At 42.9% G+C, this 23,263-nt stretch overlaps 1 protein-coding gene across 1 annotated transcript; it reads left to right on the top strand.

The window, feature by feature from the left end:
• Nucleotides 1–1,707: 1,707 nt before the first annotated feature.
• Nucleotides 1,708–22,121, top strand: LOC308327087 (P2X purinoceptor 7-like; the record flags this gene model as incomplete). Its single annotated transcript, XM_080780226.1, has 6 exons — nt 1,708–1,949; nt 2,256–2,325; nt 3,190–3,296; nt 16,769–16,828; nt 19,668–19,852; nt 22,105–22,121. The coding sequence occupies 6 exons, from the start codon at nt 1,708–1,710 to the stop codon at nt 22,119–22,121; spliced, it is 681 nt and encodes a 226-aa protein (XP_080636352.1).
• Nucleotides 22,122–23,263: the final 1,142 nt, after the last annotated feature.

The following is a 23,263-nucleotide window of genomic DNA, read 5'->3' as shown; positions in this document are numbered from 1 at the left end:
AGAGAGTCAAGAGCGAGTGGGGGAGATGAAGGCTTCTTATAATGTTTGGCTGGGAGCACAGGTGTGGCTCATCTAAAGCCCTCCAGCAGGTAATGGTGGTAGTACCTGCCCCCTATGATGCAGCCCAGCCTGTTGTGTTTCACTCCGCCTCCCCTGCTCTCTCTCTCTCCAGGGAGGTGCTCAGGTGGCACGCGGTCCCTCAGCGAGACACCACAACCTACCTTTGTACCACTTACCTCCTCCATTGTCCTGGTCCTCCTGGTCCCGGTCCGCTGGTCCTCCATCGTCGCCCTATTCCCCCTAAAAGAAAGACTGCGTAGTTGCACTTACCTCTGAAAATTGACTGCATTTACTTTCCTGTAAGAGAAAGGTTTCTGTTAATAAAAGGGCGCCATGCCACATTTGATGCTAATGAAAACTATTATTATTTTTGTTTCCCCAGATCTACCACAACATCAAAATGGCCCAGGATATCAAAAAAAAAGAATACGAGAAACGCAAAGGAAAGAATGTAAAATCGCTCTCTTTTAAAGTTGGAGACGAGGTCCTGAAAGCCAACAAAGGGAAGGAAGGCCGAAAAGGAGGGCGACTGGAGCCAGAATTGAATGGGCCCTACATTGTAGCCTCCATTTCATCAAAGGGTGTCGCGAGTCTGTCCAACATGACGACGGGCCCCTTCTGAAAACAAAAACGAATGTCGTTCAGTTGAAGCCGTTCATCAGGCCTGATTTCAGAGGTACTGTTAATACAATCATGAATGGTAAAGACTATCTACAGTATGTAGTTTCTGAATAATTCCATATTCTTCTCCATAGAGTCAGGAATGGACATCCCTCAAGCAAGTAGCTTCCAAGGTACATTAAAATGCAGTTTTGCCTGAAGCTGTGGTAGTAAGGAATATAGCCAAAATATTGAATTGCCTCTCCATATGCATGTCCCTTTTCCTTCAATTAACAGTTGACTTGCTGCATGACCATTCATACTGGTCTGGTGCAGACTGGTCCAGGGAGATGCAACCACGTCAACAAATGCTGGTTGGTCGGAATATATCTACTGTATTCTCACTTGTGTTCATTCTTTTAATTTGACTATCTTGTTTTTAACTGTTTTTCCAATCTGTTTCAGCTGGACTATGTACTTGATGCCTCCAAAAGGGATGAAGAGGTCATCGTGAGGGATGGCAAAGTCTGTCTTCATCGCTCTGACTTTTGGACATTGGGCTCTCCCCGATGGATGGACTCAAATGTAGGTATACAGGCTGTGGCGCTTTGCATTGCATTGCGTTCAAAATGAATGCACACACATTACTTACCTTTTTTCTTTCTCTATTGCATATTGGAAATGCATGCCTCAACCTTGTGAGCGAAGCCGCTCAAAGACATGTGAGGTTTTATCCATAATCATAAAACAATACACTGTCATCCACTCCAGTCTAAGTATGGCTTTTGAGCCTCTGAGTGGTGCAAACCAACAGTTGTGTAATCTTCATGATTATTTAATATGTCAATATAGGGCATAGATGTACACATTGTGGACGTCTATGTGGTACCGACGTGGAAGACCCGGTCTGTGGATCCTATCCCTTTGTTTGTGCCCATCCCACCCCCTCGCGTCACCAGGCTTTCCACCCCGGAAGAAAAACAACACAGACTGATCCAATCGGAGCCAACCCCGCCCTCAGCACAGAGAAAGTTCACAAATTAAAAAATGGATGACTCGCAGGAGGAGGAAGCCTTACTGTCCACTGTCGAGTTTGAGGAGGTGGAGGAGAATGAAGAGGAAGAGTCAGACGGTGAGCAGGAGGTGGAGGAAGAACAGGAGTTCCATGACGTCCACGGAATCAGGCCCTATATGTTCGAGCCTCTGCTGGCCGACGGTGAGGAGGAGGGAGGTGGAGCAGCAGCAGCAGCAACTCCTCACCCACGGGAGCATCTTGATGTGTCTAGCTGGTAACGTTCCTTTATAATCAAGTATTTATTGCCTATGCATCATGCATGATGAGTTTGTACCTTAGTGGGATAACCAATAATGTGTATTATTGCATGGTAATAACTAGAGAGAATTGCCGTACGTTACTTTAGCAGTTGTGAAAGTTAGCTTACTGTAATGGAATATCAGCTTACACTGTGAAATGTATGATGATTCTTATTTTCTGACCTGGTTGTTATACTCTTTAGTCGTGAAGTTATTTACACTTTTCATTCACACAAATCAGTGCAAGCCCTCACATTATTGTTTCTCTGCTTATCATTCAGGTGTACCTGTGGTCACTGCCAGAATATGGATGCCGCTATAGACAGGGTATGCTGTAAAGACCATGACAGGGTTAGTACATCAAGATGACTGTCAATAGCATGCATAACATTATGTTGTTATAATTCACTGTTTAGACATAAGCTTGTGTCTCTAACAAACCCACATACATACATACATACATACATACATACATACATACATACATACAGTTTTTAAGGACCCACTTTTAGGCCAGTGCACCAGAGCAAGCTTTTGCCTTTTTTTAAACCCCACCCATTTTAACCAAATACATACATAACTTGGACTCAGGGGGGTGGACGCCTCTGCCTTGCATAGTCCCCAGTGAATAGGCATTTTGCCCTTCACTGGTAACCTTATTTTGGATTTGTTTTAAATATAGGAAGGTTTTATGGGCTGGGCTTTTTACTAAAAAGCCCCCCCTTTTAAAATACTACACACATACATACATACCCACCTACATACATACATTTCAGACGTTTTAGCAGTTTTTAAGGACCCACTTTTAGGCCAGTGCACCAGAGCAAGCTTTTGCCTTTTTTTAAACCCCACCCATTTTAACCAAATACATACATACATACATACATGTACATACAACGTATCTACACCAAAATGTCCCCTCACATTATCCATACATTTTGCATGTTTATCATGTATTCAGGTAAAGATATAGGCAACTAGAAAAAGTGCCCCTCTGTGCACAGGACGTTCTGGAAAATTTGGGGCAGAGGTTCATCGTTGGCATCCAGGGAGTGTGTGTGTGTGTGTGTGTGTGTGTGTGTGTGTGTGTGTGTGTGTGTGTGTGTGTGTGTGTGTGTGCAAAAACATACTCTCTCCCCATGCCTTCGGCCACCAATGTGTATGTGCTGAACATTCTGCATTGTTGCATATTGTTTATTTTGCTCTGTTCTGCAGGTTATGGACAAATGTGCAGAAGAAGAGCCTGTCCCTGAGTGCATCACTCTGCACCCTGGCTTTGCGGGTGTTTCGTTAAATCCGTGGGTACAACAGCTGACATACAGGTCGGTGGTGGAGTCACATGGTGTACGTCATATGTCCAAATAATGGACAACTTTGTATGTTATGCAAATGCAGCACAACCCCTAGCCTGGTAGAACCACTCCCCCTGCTGGACAACATTTGCATTCTGCCAGCTGGGTGAGTCTGGGGCCCAATCCCAAATGCCTCCCTCAAGCCCTGAGCCCTGGACCCTCATTGACTTTAGTGACGTCAGCTGTAAGGGCTTGAGGGTGATAGGCTCCAAGGGCTCCAAAAAGGGTATAAAAGGAATGGGACAGCACTTTGCGACGTCTCACGTTGCCTTGACGACAAAAGAAACGTTGCCTTGACAACGCAAAATTGCGACGATGCTAACACTAACAATAGCTTCCCTGGGCCTTTTAATTCTTTATTTGTTTTTGAGCCAACCTCGCCGAAGAAGACGGCATGGGATGGATATGGTTGCATTACAGGCTCTTGCTCTTCAAGATGGACAACAGGTAAATGGCAAATAAACGTCAAAGTGCTCCAAAACAGAATAAAAAACATATAGTTTGGTTAAAATAAACCTATGTATGAAGTATGAATGGAGGTAGGTTAAGTTATATTTAATGGTTAAAACGTTTTTCAGTAAAAGGTTAAAGCACTATATTCTGATAGTAATCATTGCTAGTATTTGTTCTGTATAAAATTAAATGATTCAGATGAATTAGTATCCTGACCTGAAAATGCATTTTCTGTTTAATAAAGAGCTGGAGAGACAAGGAGACTCTTGTTACTGGACAAACTATAGAAATGAATACTATCTGAATATAGAGATATTTAACACTTATTTTAGCCAAAGAAAATGACTTAACCTACTTTTGTATAGAAAAAATCGAGCTGTGTGTAATAGCCTAGGCCTATGCTAACCACTTGTATCATCCTGAATCCATGTTAATGCAGTGTTTTATTGTGCATTTAGGCATTCCAGCGCCTAGGCCTACATTACACCAGGCTGAACATCCACATACCAGTCCTCAGGCTGTACATGGATCCTGAGAGGAGCATGAAGCCTGTGTTCAGGCTCTCAAGACAGGCCTTCAACAGCCTGCTGACCACCATCCACCAGGACCGGGACCATGGCTGGGGCCATCATTTAGAAGTATTAGTTTTTGTTTACTGGCTTGCTCATGGCTTATCATATCGCGTTACCAGCCATGCATTTGACATCCCCAGATCAACCATTTTTCGTGTTGTTCACAGAATAGCCAAAGATATCAGGAAGGCCAAGCAAAAAAATATTCATTTGCCACCACCAGACCGCCTAATAGAGGTAGGTCAAGGATTTGCCCATTTGGCACGGCATCAGGCCTTCAGTAGGGCTGTGGGGGCCATTGATGCAAGGCCGGTTATAGGGGGGGGCAGGGGTGGGCACAGCCCACCCAAACGTGCGTCTTGCCCACCCAATCAAAAGTTATGGGGATCCTTTATTTTTAAGCCTATAAAAGAATATCACAAAATATCTGTACCGTTTCTGATTGGGTGGGCACTGCGCAGCATTTTTAGACCCAACAATGAACGCATACCGCAAAAGTTGTGTCTCGGTAGCGAGGCGGAGCCGCGGAGGGACCAGACGTCTAGCAAAATTTGCACAACAGAGACGTGTTCAGAACACAACACAGAGCACACAGGAGAATGAGCCGTGTCGGAAAACCCCTACACATAACCACGCCTCCAGCAACAGATCCACGAATCAGGAGTTCTACATGCTCAAACACACAAAATGAGAAAATACGCTTCAGTGATTCTTTTTCTTTTTTTTTCTAAAAGAAAATAAAGTTTAGATCACACAATTACTCTCTCTGTGCTCCCGTCTGCTACTCTGCTCACTCTGCTGGTAGCAAGAAAGAGAGCGACATGCATCCTTTCTTTAAGGCTAAGCCTATAAGCAAAAGCAAGCCTAGTGCTGCTTCTGCCGCAGTCACTAGCACATCTGTTAGCGCTGTTGCTAACTCAGAGGCTAATCAGACTATCCCTTCTGCAGTCCCTAGCACATCTGTTAGCAGTAGCACTGTTGCTAATACAGAGGCTATCGCTGCTGTTCATGCCCCCCCCCCCCACAAACAGTGTCTCAACACCGGCCAGTGCAGCTCCAGTGAGCACAGAAAAAATATATATAAAATAAAATAAAAGACAAAAAATACATAAAAAGTAAGATAGATATATTAGATAGATAGATAGATAGATTAGAATAGAATAGAATAGATATAGATATAGATCAACAGGGCACAAGCCAGATATGATAAATAGATAGATAACCTCACCTGATATGATAGATAGATAACCTGATATGATTGATCGATGGATTTAAAAAAAAGAAAAAGAAAAAAGATTAAAGAAAGATAAATGCAGCCTCAACAGGGTAAAATCCAGATATGATGATTGATAGATAAAAAAATATAAGCCATGTGTACAGAACTAAATAAATAAAAACTACAAAAAAGGAAAAAATAAAATAAAATAAAAGACAAAAAATACATAAAAAGTAAGATAGATAGATTAGATAGATAGAATAGAATAGATTAGATAGATTAAAATAAATGCAGCCTCAACAGGGCACAAGCCAGTGTCCTATTGTGCCGGTCCCAAGCCCGGGTTAATGCAGAGGGTAGTGTAGATAGATGGAGATGAACTGATATGATGATAGCATAGTTTTCTATGCATTTTGGGGGTTTGGGGGGATTTGACACCCCAAACTTTTTTTCGGCCGCGCCGCTTCGCTGCGCGCCGGGTGTCGCTCGCAGACAAGTCGCCCCCCTTAGTATTTTATCTGCCCACCCTAGTGGTGCTGGCTAGATCCGGCCCTGCATTGATGGCTGTCACATAAAAATCAAACCACCCAAAACCAACAAAAACTGCTATTACAATTACAAAGGTTCATATTCCATCCAACTACAAGCCATCTGTGACTCTGAGGGGAAATTCCTGGACATTTTTGTTGGCTATCCTGGTTCTGCACATGACACCCGCATACTCCGAAATAGCCCAGTTTATGCTCAGTCATTATACCCACCACCTGTTTTTTTTATTTTGTTTTTTTTACCCTTGCATCGACCAGCCAATCACAATTATCACACCATTTAAAAAGCCATATGATGGACCAATGCAGGATCGATTCAATCGACTGCATAGCAGGGCTCGTAATGTAATAGAGAGAACTTTTGGCATTATGAAGGCACGCTGGCGGTCCACTTTATTCAAGGCACTGGAGGTCCGACCCGCCTTTGTATCAGAGGTTGCCTTGGCATGTGCGTTCCTGCATAATATTTGTTTGGCCAATGGAGATGTCCTGGACGAAGAGCCAGAGGAGCCAGATGAGCCTGCTCCACTTGACATTGGTGACAGGGAGAGCAGTGGGAACCAGCTAAGAGCCCAAATGTGTGGCCAAATTTCAGCACCCAGGCAGCTCCACATAGTATTGAAAGATCATGACTATGCCAACATCTGATTTCTTTTTTTGTTTGTTAAAGCTACCACAAATATGATTTATAGTTTATAAAGTTACATTTATTGACCATTTATGTTGTGGAAATAAAGCTCATTGCAATGATATTCCTGCCTTCTGTGATTTCATTTGTTTGATACATACTGTGAAGTTGCCCGAACGGCCAAGGCTCCAAGAACAGTCAGAAATGCCGTTTCAGGGTATTTATTTCGCCCCCAAAACTCCTCCGCCAAAGTCCAGTACAGATTCAACAGGACAATAACAATAATACTGAAAAATGACAAAATTAAATAAACACTTGAGCAAACACTACTGAACAAAACCCAAATGGATAAGAGCTCTCTTTAGGCTGTACCTTGATCCCACAAGGCCCTGTAGCTCTCCCTCAGGGATGTTACCTGTGTCATTGCCCACATCTAACTAACTCACTTGTCCCTGCAGCCTCCCATAAATAGGGGTGGATCATACCACAGGACACAGAGCAATTAGCAACCATTCTTCTCAATAAATACTTATAAATAAATACTGCCATAAATAATCCGTTGTATAAAAGTAACCTAAACATACTAAAGATGCGTTACCATTAAACAAATATAAAAAAGCATGAACACTCAATGACAAATACTCAAAGCATAAGAAGTACCCCCCCCCCCCCCCCTCCCCTGCATAGCACTTGGTCCCTTCCTAAATCAAGGGCAATGCCACCAGCAGTGCAGGAGAGACAATTAGCAAACAATCAGTGAACACACAGTTTTCCATACACACGTTTAAAACATTAGTCCTTGCATGTTATAGAAAGCAGTTTCAAGTGTCTTTGTATATAGGGCACGGGTTGCCCCGTGACATTTCCCCCCCCCTTCAGAAGACGCCCCCTGTGGCATCCTCAAAAGAAGGTCCGCTGTACAGTTCTGGCCCGTTCTGTAGAAGACCCAGAGTTGGAAAACACAAATGAAAGTCACCATTCGTCTCCATGCCTCACCACTGGCACCAGTGCTGCCGCCGCCCTGTCGCTGCCACCGGCCGGTTCTGCTGCTCTGCAGGCGCCATCGGCTGAACCCTGGTTGCCTCAGTGTCCACTGGAGCTGGGTGATTTGAGGGTTGACTCTGTTGAGCTGGGGTTGACCATGTTGAGCTGGGGCTCGTGCCTCTCCTCCGGACTCCTCTTGAACCATCTGAAGGTCTTAAACTGCCTGGCACTGTCCACCTTGGGCTGGAAGTCACCGATGGCTTCCCCTGGGGCACCCTCTTCCTCTGAGACTGTGGCTTGCTGTTGCTGGTTCTTGGGAGGCATCCTGACTGTTCACTTTTCCGCTGCCACCACATGTGAAGTTGCCCGAACGGCCAAGGCTCCAAGAACAGTCAGAAATGCCGTTTCAGGGTATTTATTTCGCCCCCAAAACTCCTCCGCCAAAGTCCAGTACAGATTCAACAGGACAATAACAATAATACTGAAAAATGACAAAATTAAATAAACACTTGAGCAAACACTACTGAACAAAACCCAAATGGATAAGAGCTCTCTTTAGGCTGTACCTTGATCCCACAAGGCCCTGTAGCTCTCCCTCAGGGATGTTACCTGTGTCATTGCCCACATCTAACTAACTCACTTGTCCCTGCAGCCTCCCTTAAATAGGGGTGGATCATACCACAGGACACAGAGCAATTAGCAACCTTTCTTCTCAATAAATACTTAATAAATAATCCCTTGTATAAAAGTAACCTAAACATACTAAAGATGCGTTACCATTAAACAAATATAAATAAGCATGAACACTCAATGACAAATACTCAAAGCATAAGAAGTACCCCCTCCCCTGCATAGCACTTGGCCCCTTCCTAAATCAAGGGCAATGCCACCAGCAGTGCAGGAGAGACAATTAGCAAACAATCAGTGAACACACAGTTTTCCATACACACGTTTAAAACATTAGTCCTTGCATGTTATAGAAAGCAGTTTCAAGTGTCTTTGTATATAGGGCACGGGTTGCCCCGTGACACATACTATAAAAGTCTTCATACACAACAGTGACCTTCAAACACATTTCTTTACCCACAATGACATACTGTATAAAGCAAATAAATATTCATGCTGGACATTTCAATTAAAGGAACAACAATCATATGAAATCAACTGAAATGTATTGATTGAAAGAACAATATTAACATATAACCCATAGGGTGCAGCATAAACTTCAAAGAAAAAGTATTTTTTGGCATCTTTGCCAAATTGGCAGAGAACCTAATTTGGTTTCTCTGCCAACTTGGCAAAGATGCCAATGAGGGTGTCAAGCTGTTTTTCCTTTTTCTTTTCCCTCTCTTCCTCCCTCTCATCAAACTCCCTCTGCCTCTTTTCCTGCCTGTCAGTGTATTCTTTTAAAAACTCAACCACTTCACTCTTTCTTTTGGTTGCTGATGTTCCTGGGGCTGATGTTCCTGGGGCTGATGTTCCTGGGGCTGCTGATGTTCCTGGGGCTGATGTTCCTGGGGCTGCAGTGGACTCTGATACTGAGCAACAGCCTGATGATACCTCATCGTGCTGTTGCTCAGTATCAGAGTCTACTGCGGTGGAGATGATGTTGAGTGGTTTTATAGAGTCCTTGTGACCCAATGCCTTGTGCATTGGGTCAAAAAAGACCCATGTGGCAGGAGTCTTCTCCCCATCCTCTGTCCCTGACCCAGTCTTGTGTAATAGCAGGTCCTGTGTGTGGAGTATAAGAAAGACAAGGATAAATTACCACATTACATATATTTTTGATGAACCTTAATTACTTATTGGTATTCATGAAGATTCACCACCAGTGTAAAGTAACCCACCCACATCCAGAAATCCAGGTGACCTGTAGGGCACATCACCACATAAACATAATACATTATTTACCCTATATATTTTTTTAAAGATTTTCCCACTTTTTGGATGCTTGTGCGACTGTCACCTCACCCTCCAAAAGCATCTCTCTTAGAATCAAGCTGATGAGAGAAGCAATTGTATTAGTTTCACTATAGTGCAGGGACGGCTGGTATGTATGGGCAAGGGGGGCTGAGCCCCCCCTATCCTATGGAAGAAAGATGAGAAATTATTATTAAAATGTTTTTGAAGAGATTATTTTATATGCTGGTGGAACCTAGAGCAGCAACAGCATCAAAAAGTTACAAGAAGGTCGAAATGGGCTGATTTTCCTTTGCCCAAATTGCTCCCATTGGCATTCATTGAGTTGAGTGATTGACAGCTGAGATGACACGCCTGCTTGAATTAGTCGCCCTTGGGGCTAAAATCTCTCAGCCCCAAAGCCTATCGGAGGCTCTACTCAGCCCTAGGGCACACCTCAGGCCCGTGAGGTCATGGCCTTTGACCAATCCCAAGCCACCTATGCTTTGTTCTGTGAAAGTGAGAAGCGAGGTGAAGAAAGGGAGAATTAAAGGGCCACTTCACCCCTGACACAACCTGATCTTATTTTAATCTTAATGTTATTTGTAATAGATAACAGTAGCACAATTTGAAATTTGCACCCTTTGACCAGAAAAATAATGAAGTCTGTGTATTTGACTAGGGGTTGACTGGATTGCAGAATTCCTACAATGCCCATAATGCTTTGCTGCGCTGTTCCTCAGGGGGAGGCTGCGTGTAGGTGTGACTTTATCCTCCCATTTTCTAAAAACAACAAATACACATGGAAGTGCCCCAGTGTTGCCATGTCTGCTTATCATAAGCAACTTTAGGCTTATTTTTGTTGCTTGTAAATATTGGTGGTTCACTGGTTGATTCTTTTTTTTGGCTTGTTTCAAAATGTAGAACTGATATTTGGGCTTTCTTCCAAATGTTTTTTACACCAGTGGTTCTCCATGAACATGCCAAGGACCCCCAAATTAATTTGTATTTCTCCACGTAATTTGTGCCATGGTGCCCTGTATTAGATATGTGTTAAAATGTTTGAAAGATATTCCACATTTGCACTTTATCCACTCAAGATTATTTTTTTTAAATAGCCGGCTTATGTGCCTAATATATGCATAATATAAATAACCAAAAGTATATGTGCATATTGTTTTTGGGCTTGTTTGCACTTTGCATGGACATGGTTGCTTATTTCTCTCACAAAGTCAAAGATCTGGCAACCTTCACAGCTTGCAGAACTTTTTGCAAAAATAACAACAAACCTCACGTTGACTCATACCCACTTTTTGCTAGCTTTTTTGGAGTGGATGACTGAAAAACACGACATGAAGCCCTTTCTTGTACAACGTGAAGTCTGCTTCTCCTTTTTCTTGAACCAGTAAACGGTTGGATTTGTTTTGGAAGAAAGTATTCACTCTTCAGGAATTAGACAGAGCCGCTGCAGAAGCGTCTTGTTTTTCATGCATGTTGAAAATTGTCATGTAGCTTTTTATAGCAAAGCAAACTAAATATATAAATTAGTATAGTATCACTAGGTTTTTCCTCAGAATTGTTTCGTCATTCCCACACCATAAAGAAAGTCTGTGATTGACATTGAAGGGAGATATAATGCATTTTATAATAAAACAAAATGTACGTTTCATATTCATGTGCTATCCCAATAATTTCAGAGAACATGTTTCATTGTAACCGTGTCATCATGCTTTTAATTAGTGTATATGGTAACATATGTTTTACTGTACGTAGTTCAACTGTATAGTAAGCAATCCCCAGCTAAATGATTACATGAAGGTAATGTACAACACGTTATGCAATAAATATGAATCTAATAATTTCTACCAAATGAAAATCGTTCAAATGAACACTATATGGAATTTGGGGTGCAACCTTTTTTTCATTGTTTTTCTATAGGCTATAGTCATTAGTCAATGAGCAGCAAGCAGGTGCACATCATGTAAACGTTTTATTAGATAACTTCATAGCTGTTTTCCGAGTTTTTAAATGATGACATGAAGGCTTGGAAAAGGGAATGTTCTTCTTTATAGGTGAACACAACTCTTCAGCAGTTCCTCGTTTTGAAGGCTGAAAACGACATCCGTATTGTCTGTCCTCCTGATTCCTGTAAATGAGAGAATTATGGCCATCATTTATCCGACGTGAAGCCTGATTTATACTTTGTACGCATGCATGGCATTGATGCACCACAAATATCAGACCTACAAGCTCACAAAGTGTCACTCAAATCCGCGATGCGCTGTGAGCTTGTAGACCTATTTTCGGGTCCCAACGTAACGATATGATAGAACATGGCTGCGTCTATGAACTGGAATCTTGATATGAAACAAATATAGTAGTACTACAACACTCTGAACAGTCTGAAATACACATACATAGCCTAGCTACTACCCTAACGTAATACATCTCTCACATTAAAGCAATCAATTGCTAGATTATGCAAGTTTACATAATGTTTACACTTTGCAGAAATGCTATGGTTCACATGACGCTCGCTCGTATGACAGTCATGTTTCAGGGCTACAGAAATACTTACTTGATCAAGTAAAAAATATCCAGGGCTCTCCTCTTCTGTGTATTCGGGTTCAAATAAATATTGTCCATGGAGTCCGTGGATCAGTATAACTCTGCACTGCAGACGCCATGATATTAGTACACAAACAAACTGAGGAATGCAGCGGTGGGGGTGGCCTGGGGTTGTAGGTGGAACGGACACCCCTCGGGGGGCTGTCTTCAGGTGTAGGTGTAGCCGTGTGTAGGTGACGCGCATACTCTACGGTGACGCGAGGTTAGACTGTTGTAGTCCGGAGGGGAGGGGCCTCCGTGTTAGTGACGTACATAACATTTAGAATTTACCAGGATATCTGAAAACAGAGATTGCACACAGAAAAACCCAGGAAAAGTGTTTCTAGTGCCCTAAACATCATTAAAATAAGATCAGGTTGTGTCAGGGGTGAAGTGGCCCTTTAATAACAATGGCGGGGGGGCGGAGGAATTCAAATGAACGAAGTGGATTATCTACTTTCAAATAAGTTTTCCCTTATGTCAACGGGAGAAAAGTTAGAAGTGAAGAGGCTGGGGGCACATCGTCCAAAGGATATAAAAATAACTCAAGTGGAAAAACGTCAAACTCGTACATTTTGCGCAAGTTGGTATGAAAAAGCTGAGTGGTTGACAGCGAGTGTTTCCAAAAAGGCCTTGTTTTGTTTTCCATGCTTGCTATTCGGGGGAGACACAGCCTGGACCCAAACAGGTATCATTGATTTGCATCATTTATCTGAGAAAGCTAAGAAACATGATCGCTGCTCAAATCATATTGGAAATTGCATCAAGCTGTCAATGTTTGGTAACGTCAATATCGCGACTCAACTTGATGAGGGCCACCGAATTTCAACACAGAGGCACAATGAGCTGGTGAAGAAAAACAGGCATGCATTGTCACGGATTGTGGACTCTATAACATTTTGTGGGACACATGAGCTGGCTTTACGGGGGTCAGACGAAACCGCGGCTTCATTACATAAAGGTGTGTCTCGGGATCTAGTGGATCGCTTCGCAATTTTAGACAGCCAGTTAGCTGAGTACCTTGACAGCACAAATGTTGCGAAATACACATCCAAGACCAGCCAAAATGAGCTGCTTGACTGCATGCTAGTAGTTTATGAACTGCAACTGGCTGAGGAAATTTCAAAGGCACCATTTGTGGCTGTGCAAGCTGACGAGACAACAGACGTGGCCTGCACATGTCAGTGCGTAATTGTGTTGCGCTACATCACTGCAGGCTGCTCCATTGTGGAGCGATTTTTGGGTTACTTCCCGTTAGTGGACAGAACTGCAGCGGGACTTGAACAACTGCTCACAGGAAGGCTTGAGCCATACCATTTGGAAAATAAATTGATTGCACAGACGTACGATGGGGCAGCAGTAATGAGCGGCGCGACTTCAGGCTTACAAGTCAGGCTGAGAGAAACATATCCACACGCGCACTTTGTTCATTGCTATGCACACCAGTTAAACCTCGTTATGCAGAAGGCTTGCTCAAATGTCAAACCCGTCCGAGTATTTTTTGCCAACATGACAGCCTTTGCATCATTCTTCTCCAAGTCCACTAAGAGAACTGCAGTCCTGGATGAAGTGTGTGGCAGGAGGATTCCAGCAGCAGGGCAAACGAGGTGGAATTTTAAAAGCCGCACAGTCCACACCGTGTTTGAACAGAAAGATCATTTGAAAGAAGTGTTTGAAAAAATACAAAATGAAGAGTCTATGGATGATACTTCAATCAATCAAGCCCACGGACTGTCTGCATTGCTGGAGGACGTGAACTTTCTTTTCTATTTATCATTTTCCACTCTGCGCTGATGCATGTTGATATTCTGTACAACGTTATTCAAAAGCGAACCACAGATCCTATCAAAACTAGCAAGGCCCTAGATAATTTTTCCTCCTCCATAACTGGTCTAAAAGACAAGCTGGCCACAGATTACGCACAGGGAGAGGAAGAAGAGCCACCACAGGCAAACGCAACTGCAGCAGCACGGCCGCACAGGGGACCGCCGCCTGCTAATGTGACAAATTGCCAACAATGCTGTGACATAATGATTGAGCAGTCAAAGGTCCGCTTTTCCAAAGCGCAGCATTTAATTTCTTTTGAACTGATTGACAGTGCCAACTTTGTTTCCCCCAGAAGCAGTTGGACACGGCAAGTGAATATTATCCTATGATCTGCAAAGAGAAACTGAAGGGTGAGCTGATCGCGATGTACAGCAGTGCCGAGTTTGAGGGGATAAATTCTGCTATGTCTCTTTTGAAGAGTATAACTGAGAACAATCTTCACAAGACCTTTTCTGAAACCTTGAAATTGACCCAAATAGCCCTCACAACCCCCATGCCAAGTGCAGAGAGTGAGAGATGTTTCAGCACACTGAAGAGGATCAAGACGTTTCTCAGAAGCACAATGGGACAGGATAGGCTGAATGCCCTGGCTGCACTATCTATTGAACGGGAATTTGTCGCCAAGATACCAAACTACAACGACCTGGTGATTGATATGTTTGCATCCCAGAAAGGCCGTCGATGTGAGCTTCTCTTTAAATAAGGTAGGCCCACAAGCTGTGTGTGTGTGTGTGTGTGTGTGTGTGTGTGTGTGTGTGGCTGGCTGTGTGTGTGTGTGGCTGGCTGTGTGTGTGTGTGTGTGTGGGGGTGTGGCTAGCTGTGTGTGTGTGTGTGTGTGTGTGTGTGTGTGTGTGTGTGTGCGTGCGTGCGTGCGTGCGTGCGTGCGTGTGTGCGTGTGTGTGTGTGGCTGGCTGGGTGTGTGTGTGTGTGTGTGTGTGTGTGTGTGTGTGTGGCTGGGTGTGTGTGTGTGTGTGTGTGTGTGTGTGTGTGTGTGTGTGTGTGTGGCTGGCTGGCTGGCTGGCTGGCTGGCTGGCTGGCTGTGTGTGTCTTGACATTGACATGCGTGTTTCTGTTTCCATGATTAGCTGTAGATGGCGCTGTTTGGATTAAAGTGTCAGAGGGTCGCTGCCTGGCTGATGGTGTGTGTCCGGCCAACAAAGTGTTACTGCTGCCTGTAACCCATGGTATCTTGATGGGATGCTGTTGTTGCTGTAGGATGAACAATGGGTATCAATCATAGTGTAATAGATTTTCTGAGTAGCACTGCATGGGTACTGGGTTGTTGTGGAATGTGATGCTGATGCTGTTGTTGCTGTAGACCAGTATTCTGTGAACATGCTGTAGTATAGGGTGAACAATGGATAGCATGTTTTTGTGTTGAGTTGTACTTGTAATGTACTGTAATTCTGCAAACTGTTAATAAATCAATAAATCAATCAGCATATACTATCGTATATTGGCCCGTAGCATAAGATTTCTTAGGCAGCCCCTCCAACCTCCATCACCAAGAGCCGCCACTGCTATAGTGTGTGTGTGTGTGTGTGTGTGTGTGTGTGTGTGTGTGTGTGCGCCGCACAACGAAATGTTGGGGTAGCAATCATAGTAATGAAACCATCTATAAATTTAGTTTACTTACTCATATCCTTCCATGGAGGCATTTCTGTACCCCGTGAAATGGGCGTCATACTGCACACGCAGTTGGATGAACTGCGTGGTTTGCGCATCGGTCCCTGTTGTTCGTACACATAACAGTAAAGTAATTGAATCAGATCTGAGCAAAGTGCAATTGCGAATCATTTCAGCAGAGAACTAAAGTACATTTCTGCTTATTCTTATTCATCATCAGTGAGAGAGAGCGTTCTACTTACATGTAAACTTATTTTTAGTCATTGCAGCCATTGCCATGATTGTCTTCTGTTCTCCAAAACGTTGTAATCAATGTGGCTACACTACCCGTTCCTTCTTCAAACTATTTATATTCCAACAGTGTCCGCTGTAGGTGCTGTTATTGGATAATTCCGAAGATTTCTCACAACGCTTTGCATTGTGGGCAATTCCTTTGACCAAAGTCAGCATCGACGCTGACTTTGGCAAAGGGCACATAAAGGGGCGGGGCTGAGCCCTCACTGACTTACCGATTTCAAATGGGACATCCCTCAAGCCCTCGCAGACTTCACGTGAACGCGCAGCTAAGTCAGTGAGGGCTCATTGAGTCAGCAAGGGAGTGGATTGGGATTGGGCCTGGGATCTCTCAGGCTGAGACGTGTACATCAACTTATTATAGTCTGTGTGATCTAAAGGAAATTGAAAATTAAATGCATTTGGTTGTCCATTCTACAACTCTATTAGGGAGAGACTTTTTAATAAGATAGATCCAAATCATGACTTTATATGGTTGGAGGATTTCGAGAAACTGAAACGCCTATTTCAAAAGCACACCTTTTCATTTGCCTCATTCCTTGAAAAGGCCCATGGTCAATGAGGAGGAGGGCCATGTAAAATGGCCTTGTTTATTGATTTATTTATTCTCCAAATACTGTACAAATGTGTATTCATGTATTTAATAATGCATTTCGGAATATGAACAGGAAGGACTGTAATGTCAGTTGTTTTCAATGTACCTGTATGTATGTATCATATAATCCCATATGGGATGGGCCAAAGTGGCATGACATGAAAATAAATATTTAATTCATTCATTCATACAGTGTTATGTATCAACGGTTCGGCGAGGGGTTCCAAGGTGAAGCGGACTTCTCAGAGCACGAGTAAGTATACTATAAATAAATAATTGTATTTCTGTAGCCATTGTTGTCAATTTCCTCTTGGCATCAGTGCTTGTCAAACCCTTTCACTTTTATGATGTAATCAAAATGCTATGTGTTGGAATAATGATCTGAATTGTATATATATTTTATTATTGATATTACTATTATTGTGAAGTACCTAACACCAGACAGGAAGTGCTTGTTAACTATGTGTATATAACCCGGTGTAAATAAACCTGTCAGAGATGTGCATACTACTGACCCAGCAACACATAGCTGATGCCTCCTGGTGTGTTATTTATTTACTCTTCAGTGTTATTCCTCCGTCTATATTTCTTCACTTTATATTTCTGGTACAACACGCAGTATTACAGCTGTGAAACTCAACAGGTTATGGGCCCAGAGAGACCGGATTTATTTACGAGGTGAAAAGTTTGTTGTCGGCGTGCTTTGCCAAACTAGTCTCGAGTTAGGCTAACAACAGAAGAACGGAACCATGCGGGCTGATTCGAGTGGTCAGACTCATTGGTCAAGATTGTGTTTCGACGGAGATGCTGAGAGATATATACTGTGGGAGACGAGGATGTTGGGACATTTGAGACTACAGGGGTTGAAGGATATCGTCCTAAAAGATCTCGAGCCACCCGTTCAGGGTGAAGAAGTTGATGTGCCCTACGAAGACAAGAACGCTATGGCATATGGAGAGCTGGTCCAGTTTTTGGACAGCAAGAGCCTGTCGCTGATTACACGAGCAGCGACGGATGATGGACGCAAGGCACTAAAGATCTTGAGAGCCTTTTATACAGTCAAAGAGCCGGCTGCAGCAGCATCAGGAAATGACGGTGTCATGAGCGCCCAGATCCGAGTGCCGCAGCCGTCTATGTCTATGCTACATGAAAGTCCTGATGATGACCAGCGAGGGACGGTGAGCGTTGGTGACGGTAGGATGTGCTACAGATGCGGCGTGAGAGGCCACATCGCCAAAATGTGCGAACGCCTGGAGTGGTGTGAATACTGTCAACGTTCTACACACCGGTACGCGGTCTGCAGAAGGAGGAGACAACAGCGGCGAGATGAGGCACGGAGAGTGTCGGAGAAGAAGAACAGCGAGCACGAGTACTCATTCGGGGTGAGAGACTGTGATGCCGAAGTTCAACAAGTGAGAGCCGAACGAGGACATCGTGATCGTGAGAGACAGACGGGTCTGATGGTCGACACAAGAGCGACTTCCCATGTCATCACGGACATCACAAAGTTCACAAGTTTCGACGGCAGTTTCCAGCCTAAAGAACACTGTATGGAGTTGGCTGACGGTACGAGATGTCGGGGAGTGGCGGAGCGCAGAGGAGATGCAAAGGTGATCCTGATCGACAGCAGGGGGCAGCGCCACACAACTACCCTGAGACGGGCATTATACATTCCTACATATCCACAGGACATGTTTTCGGTGCATGCAGCAACCACCAGAGGTGCCACTGTTATTTTCCAGAAAGGTAACAATGTTCTGAAGTGCAGAGATACCAGGTTCAAAATATATTTGTACAACAGAATGTATTATTTGAACATAGTGAACGACCAGAAATGTATGGCTAATGCTAATGGTAAAGTGCAGACGCACAGGTTGAAGTGTGTGATCCCACCCATTGTAGAGCGCCAGACTGTTAATGATGATGATGATGATGATGATTTATATGTGCCGAGATGGAGGGGTAGGTCTAAGATAAATACTCCACTCCTACCACGAGGGCAGGTTCAGCAGCAAGTGCACGAGGCGGTAGTAGCTACACCTCAGGCAAACCAGACTGTGCAGGTTCAGCAGAAAGTGCACGAGGCTGTAGTAGCTATACCTCAGGCAAACCAGTCAGATGAGGGCGAGGCTAAAGATGAGGCTAAACAGCAGACACGTTACCCTTCCAGAGTGAGGATGAAGCCAGCCTATTTGAGTGACTATGTAACTGTCAGTGCAGAAAAGGTCCCGACGAACATGGACTATTCCTACAGCTACAGGTTAAGAGTCAGACAGCCAGAGGGCAAGAAAACAGTGGGGGAAGCAAGCAAGAAAGCAGTGGGGGACAGAAACGGGATGGTGCATGATTATTGGACTAAAAATCACACTAGTACTCAAAACCCAGCTATGCAGAAGAAAATGAGAACACAAAAGAAACCAAAGAGAAAGAAATGTTCATTTGTGTTCAGTGATCTGATTTTGTGATTTATTTAATCTGCTATTTATTATTAAGTATTTGGAAAGAAAATATGCATTTGAAGAAGAGTAATATGTGTATCTAACTTTATTATTGAAACCAGTAATGACAACATGATGACGGATGGTCAAAGGTTTAACTTGAGTCTGTTACAGAAGTGTTTTGATTTGTTTGAAGAGACATACGCATTTTGTATTATATGGTGAAAAGAAGAGAGGGGAGAAAATAATGTATATAAGAGAAATGTATGAAAAAGAAAATATATCCAATGTGAGATCAAGTGGGGGTGTTGGAATAATTATCTGAATTGTATATATATTTTATTATTGATATTACTATTATTGTGAAGTACCTAACACCAGACAGGAAGTGCTTGTTAACTATGTGTATATAACCCGGTGTAAATAAACCTGTCAGAGATGTGCATACTACTGACCCAGCAACACATAGCTGATGCCTCCTGGTGTGTTATTTATTTACTCTTCAGTGTTATTCCTCCGTCTATATTTCTTCACTTTATATTTCTGGTACAACACGCAGTATTACAGCTGTGAAACTCAACACTATGTCCTTTCCTTTCCATGTGCAAGAGTATTTGTAGTAAATCATTTTCGCATGTCATTGATTCTTTTTAGGCGTTACCGGTACACAGCGTACCGCTCATTTGTGAGGTGGTGTTGGGGGTACTTGGGAAAAGGGAACCGGAGGGTCATCCCATCCTGTGCCGTCACCCAAATTAGGGCCGCTTATCCTTCTCCTGCTGGGCAATACACAGGATTCCGGCTGCCACACAACAGACGTCCTCCCAACAGGCACACACGTTTGTTGTCACTGATGGTTTTTCTGCCTATTTTTTATTATTTTTATGTTAGGCTTTAAATATATAAAATGGTATATAGGCTTTATATTGTTTGTGCATTCACCCACACATTCATACACCGATTGCGGCGGAAGCCATGCAAGGTACCGACCAGCACATCGGGAGAAATTTGGGGTTCAGTGTCTTGCCCAAGGACATTTCGACATGTAGACAGGAGGAGCCTGGATTCGAACCGCCGACCCATGGATCATTGGACGACCTGCTCTACCTCTTGAACCACAGTCAGTTACTGAAATAAAGCTGCTTGTTCATGTGTAACACATTACATGTTTCTGGTTGGGTTTTGTAATGCACTATATTAGATGTACTAGATATTGCTGATCTACAAGCTGACAACACATTGCAGCAAAACGAGTTGTGAGCTTGTAGATTTCATCTTTTCAGTGTCTGACACCCGCACTCAAGTACGAGTTTCACATGCTGCAGGAAAGTTTAGTTCTCTGGGGAAACATTGTGCACAGGTTCAAATGACCTTTTGCCCTACCACAGATGCTGTTGAAATGGCATATACATGCTCCTTAGATGTTTTGCATCATCACAAGCACCCCTACTTAAATCTTGTGCCTGTAAGATATCTGTAACTTTGACATTAGCCAGGTCTCTTGGGGAGTTTGTAGTACAAGTCTAATTTATACTTTGTTGTACGAAATGAAAATAAGTAAAACTCTGGTCATACAACCAAGCGACATACAAAGTACAGGCCTATACATTTGCCTTATCCATAGGCCATAGGCCATCGTTGCTCAGGTTAGTGGCATTGTAATTGTGCAGTTATATCGCTCGCAAGACCTAACCACTTTCAACCTGGTGTGCGTATTTTTGGAATGTCAATTTCCAAAGAATTCACTGAAACAGTCACACCCTCACAGAGGCGTAATTTCAGAAAGAGGGTGGCAAAAATAAATAACCTACCACAGCCCCATTTCTAAAATAACAAAAATAGTGGATCTACAAGCTCTCAACGCGTTGCCAAGCGACGCATTCAGAGCTTGTAGATCAACTAATTTCACTATTTGTTTGGGGGCGGGCGAAAAGAGAAAATGTTCACATGACATTCCCAAAATAGTGATGCCACATTGGAAGTGGTTAATGGATGTATGGCTGCATACAATAAAAGACTTATCTAAATTATAACACATGTCACATGTGGATGGACGCCGGGCATAGACTGCAATGAAGTCTGATTTAATGTGCTAAAACAATTTAGACTTGGGCACAATATGGGGAAGTATATACACAGTTGTAACCCATTCAGGACAGGGAGCCCTTTTGGCAAAATACAGATAATTCTGGTGGTCCTTGATATGAAAAAGGCAGAGTACCACCACCCAAAATTGAGACATCTCAAAAACATGAAATCTATGTACAGGTTGAAGTAAAACTGAGGGGGGCACAAGAAGTGCTTGAATACTAAATTATGCGAGATTTGTAACCAAATGGACCCTTATATTTTGTTAATTGAGTGTGAATTTAGAGAAAATGTAGAATTGTTATTATGATCAACGTTTACCTGTTGTGGTACCACATCAATACAGCGTGGAATTGTGGAAAATCATATCCAAAGATAACAATCTGACAGGCTAAATCTCATTCAGTGGTGGTCCGTGTCTCAAATGCCAAATAAATAATGGGCCTTGGTATGGGTTGAAAAACACTGCTCTAAAAGATGGACTACTTGTTATTTACTTATTTTAGATATAAAAGAATAGATAATAAGTGCCACATGCTTTGGTAATGGTACTGTTACCAAGTGGGATTGTAGATTGGCTGTTTGCCAGTAAATTACATACTGGACATGAGGCAGACTTGCAGGTGAAAAATAAGGTTTAATGCGTTCCAGGCCACATAATAATGAATTGCATTTTTATAGCGCTTTTCCAAGTGCTCAAAGCGCTTTACAATGGTTCATTCATTCATACATTGGGAGACATGTCTGTCAAGATAAAGCATTACAAAATAAAAGAATTGCCAGAACACTTTGATAGAGATAGAATACAGTCTAAACTAGTCTAAACTAACAACTTTATCTAAAATATTTGAATGGGCATAAATGAAAAGACACCAGAAGCTGTAGATATTTCAATAACCACTTGATACGTTAAATAGCTAAACTGGAAAGGTCACTTGCTGAACTTGTGCTACTGTAGATCTGCTGTGTACACCTGCTGTTTGCCATTTTATGTTACTCTCAGTGGTGGAGAAATGGTGATGAGAGAGGGGATGAAATTGGGTGCATCTGATGCATGTTGTCCCTGTTGAGCACTGACGAAGCCTTTTAAATTCTGCTAGCTGAAGCGCTGGACTTTTCTTGGGCAGGACTTCTCTTTACTGGGATGAAATTGGTGTGTGTGTGTGTGTGTGTGTGTGTGTGTGTGTGTGTGTGTGTGTTGGGGTGATTAGCAATATTGGACACTTCTTGCAAGTGTGTAATTGTGTTGCAAAGACTCAATTACGCAACAAAAAATATCATAAAGATGGATAAACGTTTGATATGTGATATCAATAATATTATGAGAACAGAATGAGAAAATAGAACAAAAAAAACTAAATTGATGTCAAACTGTGTGAAATACATGCTGTGATGAGAAATATATCTACTAGCTATAATGTAAACTTTAGCTTGAAGGTCACAGGTGTCCAGCTCAAACTAAACCAGAAGATGAAGTCATCACAACACAGCAGCCATACCTAGCATGGAAAAAAGAAAAATCACAGACGTAGCATGGCATAAACTCTTGAAGTGTGTTTAAGTGTTTGTTTTCTTGTCACCGTCTGACCATAAACATTATACTAAATATATAATGAAGTAAATAATACAAATTATATCACAAAATACTAAAGGTCATGCAATACCATGACTGTTGTCGCTGATAACCTCCAATAAACTAATCAGCTGGCAGAACAAACTGGCAGAATAAACTGTATGACGCACAAATCAAACATCATAGCCAAACATAAGCTCAAGTTCCAAAAATGTTTACTTACATATGTTAAGCTTTAGAAGGCGTTTTCAGAATCGGCCTCATCGGTATAAATGGGTTAAATGGCCTGGCTTAGTTTAAAAGCCCACTCACCACGACAAGGTGCAGGCCGAGAGTGGGGACAGAGGACAGACACATGGGGTGGGGGGTGGGGGGTGTCAACTCATCCAAAAAGCCTGTCAATCAACAGGAGTAGTGTCAGGAGCAACTGAGTCACTATAGTGGGATGACAGCAACCAAGTACATATGTGTGTGTGTGTGTGTGTGTGTGTGTGTGTGTGCGCCTGTCAATTTTACCAGTAGTGTCAGGAACATCGGGGCTCAACTGAGTCACTAGTGGGGTGACAGCAACCATCCAAAGTCGTGTGTG

Source organism: Protomyctophum bolini (assembly GCF_963924005.1).
Source record: "Protomyctophum bolini genome assembly, chromosome: 13".
NCBI lineage: Eukaryota > Metazoa > Chordata > Actinopteri > Myctophiformes > Myctophidae > Protomyctophum > Protomyctophum bolini.
Note: the sequence above shows the minus strand (reverse complement) of the source record. Positions and strands in the feature narration are given on the sequence as shown.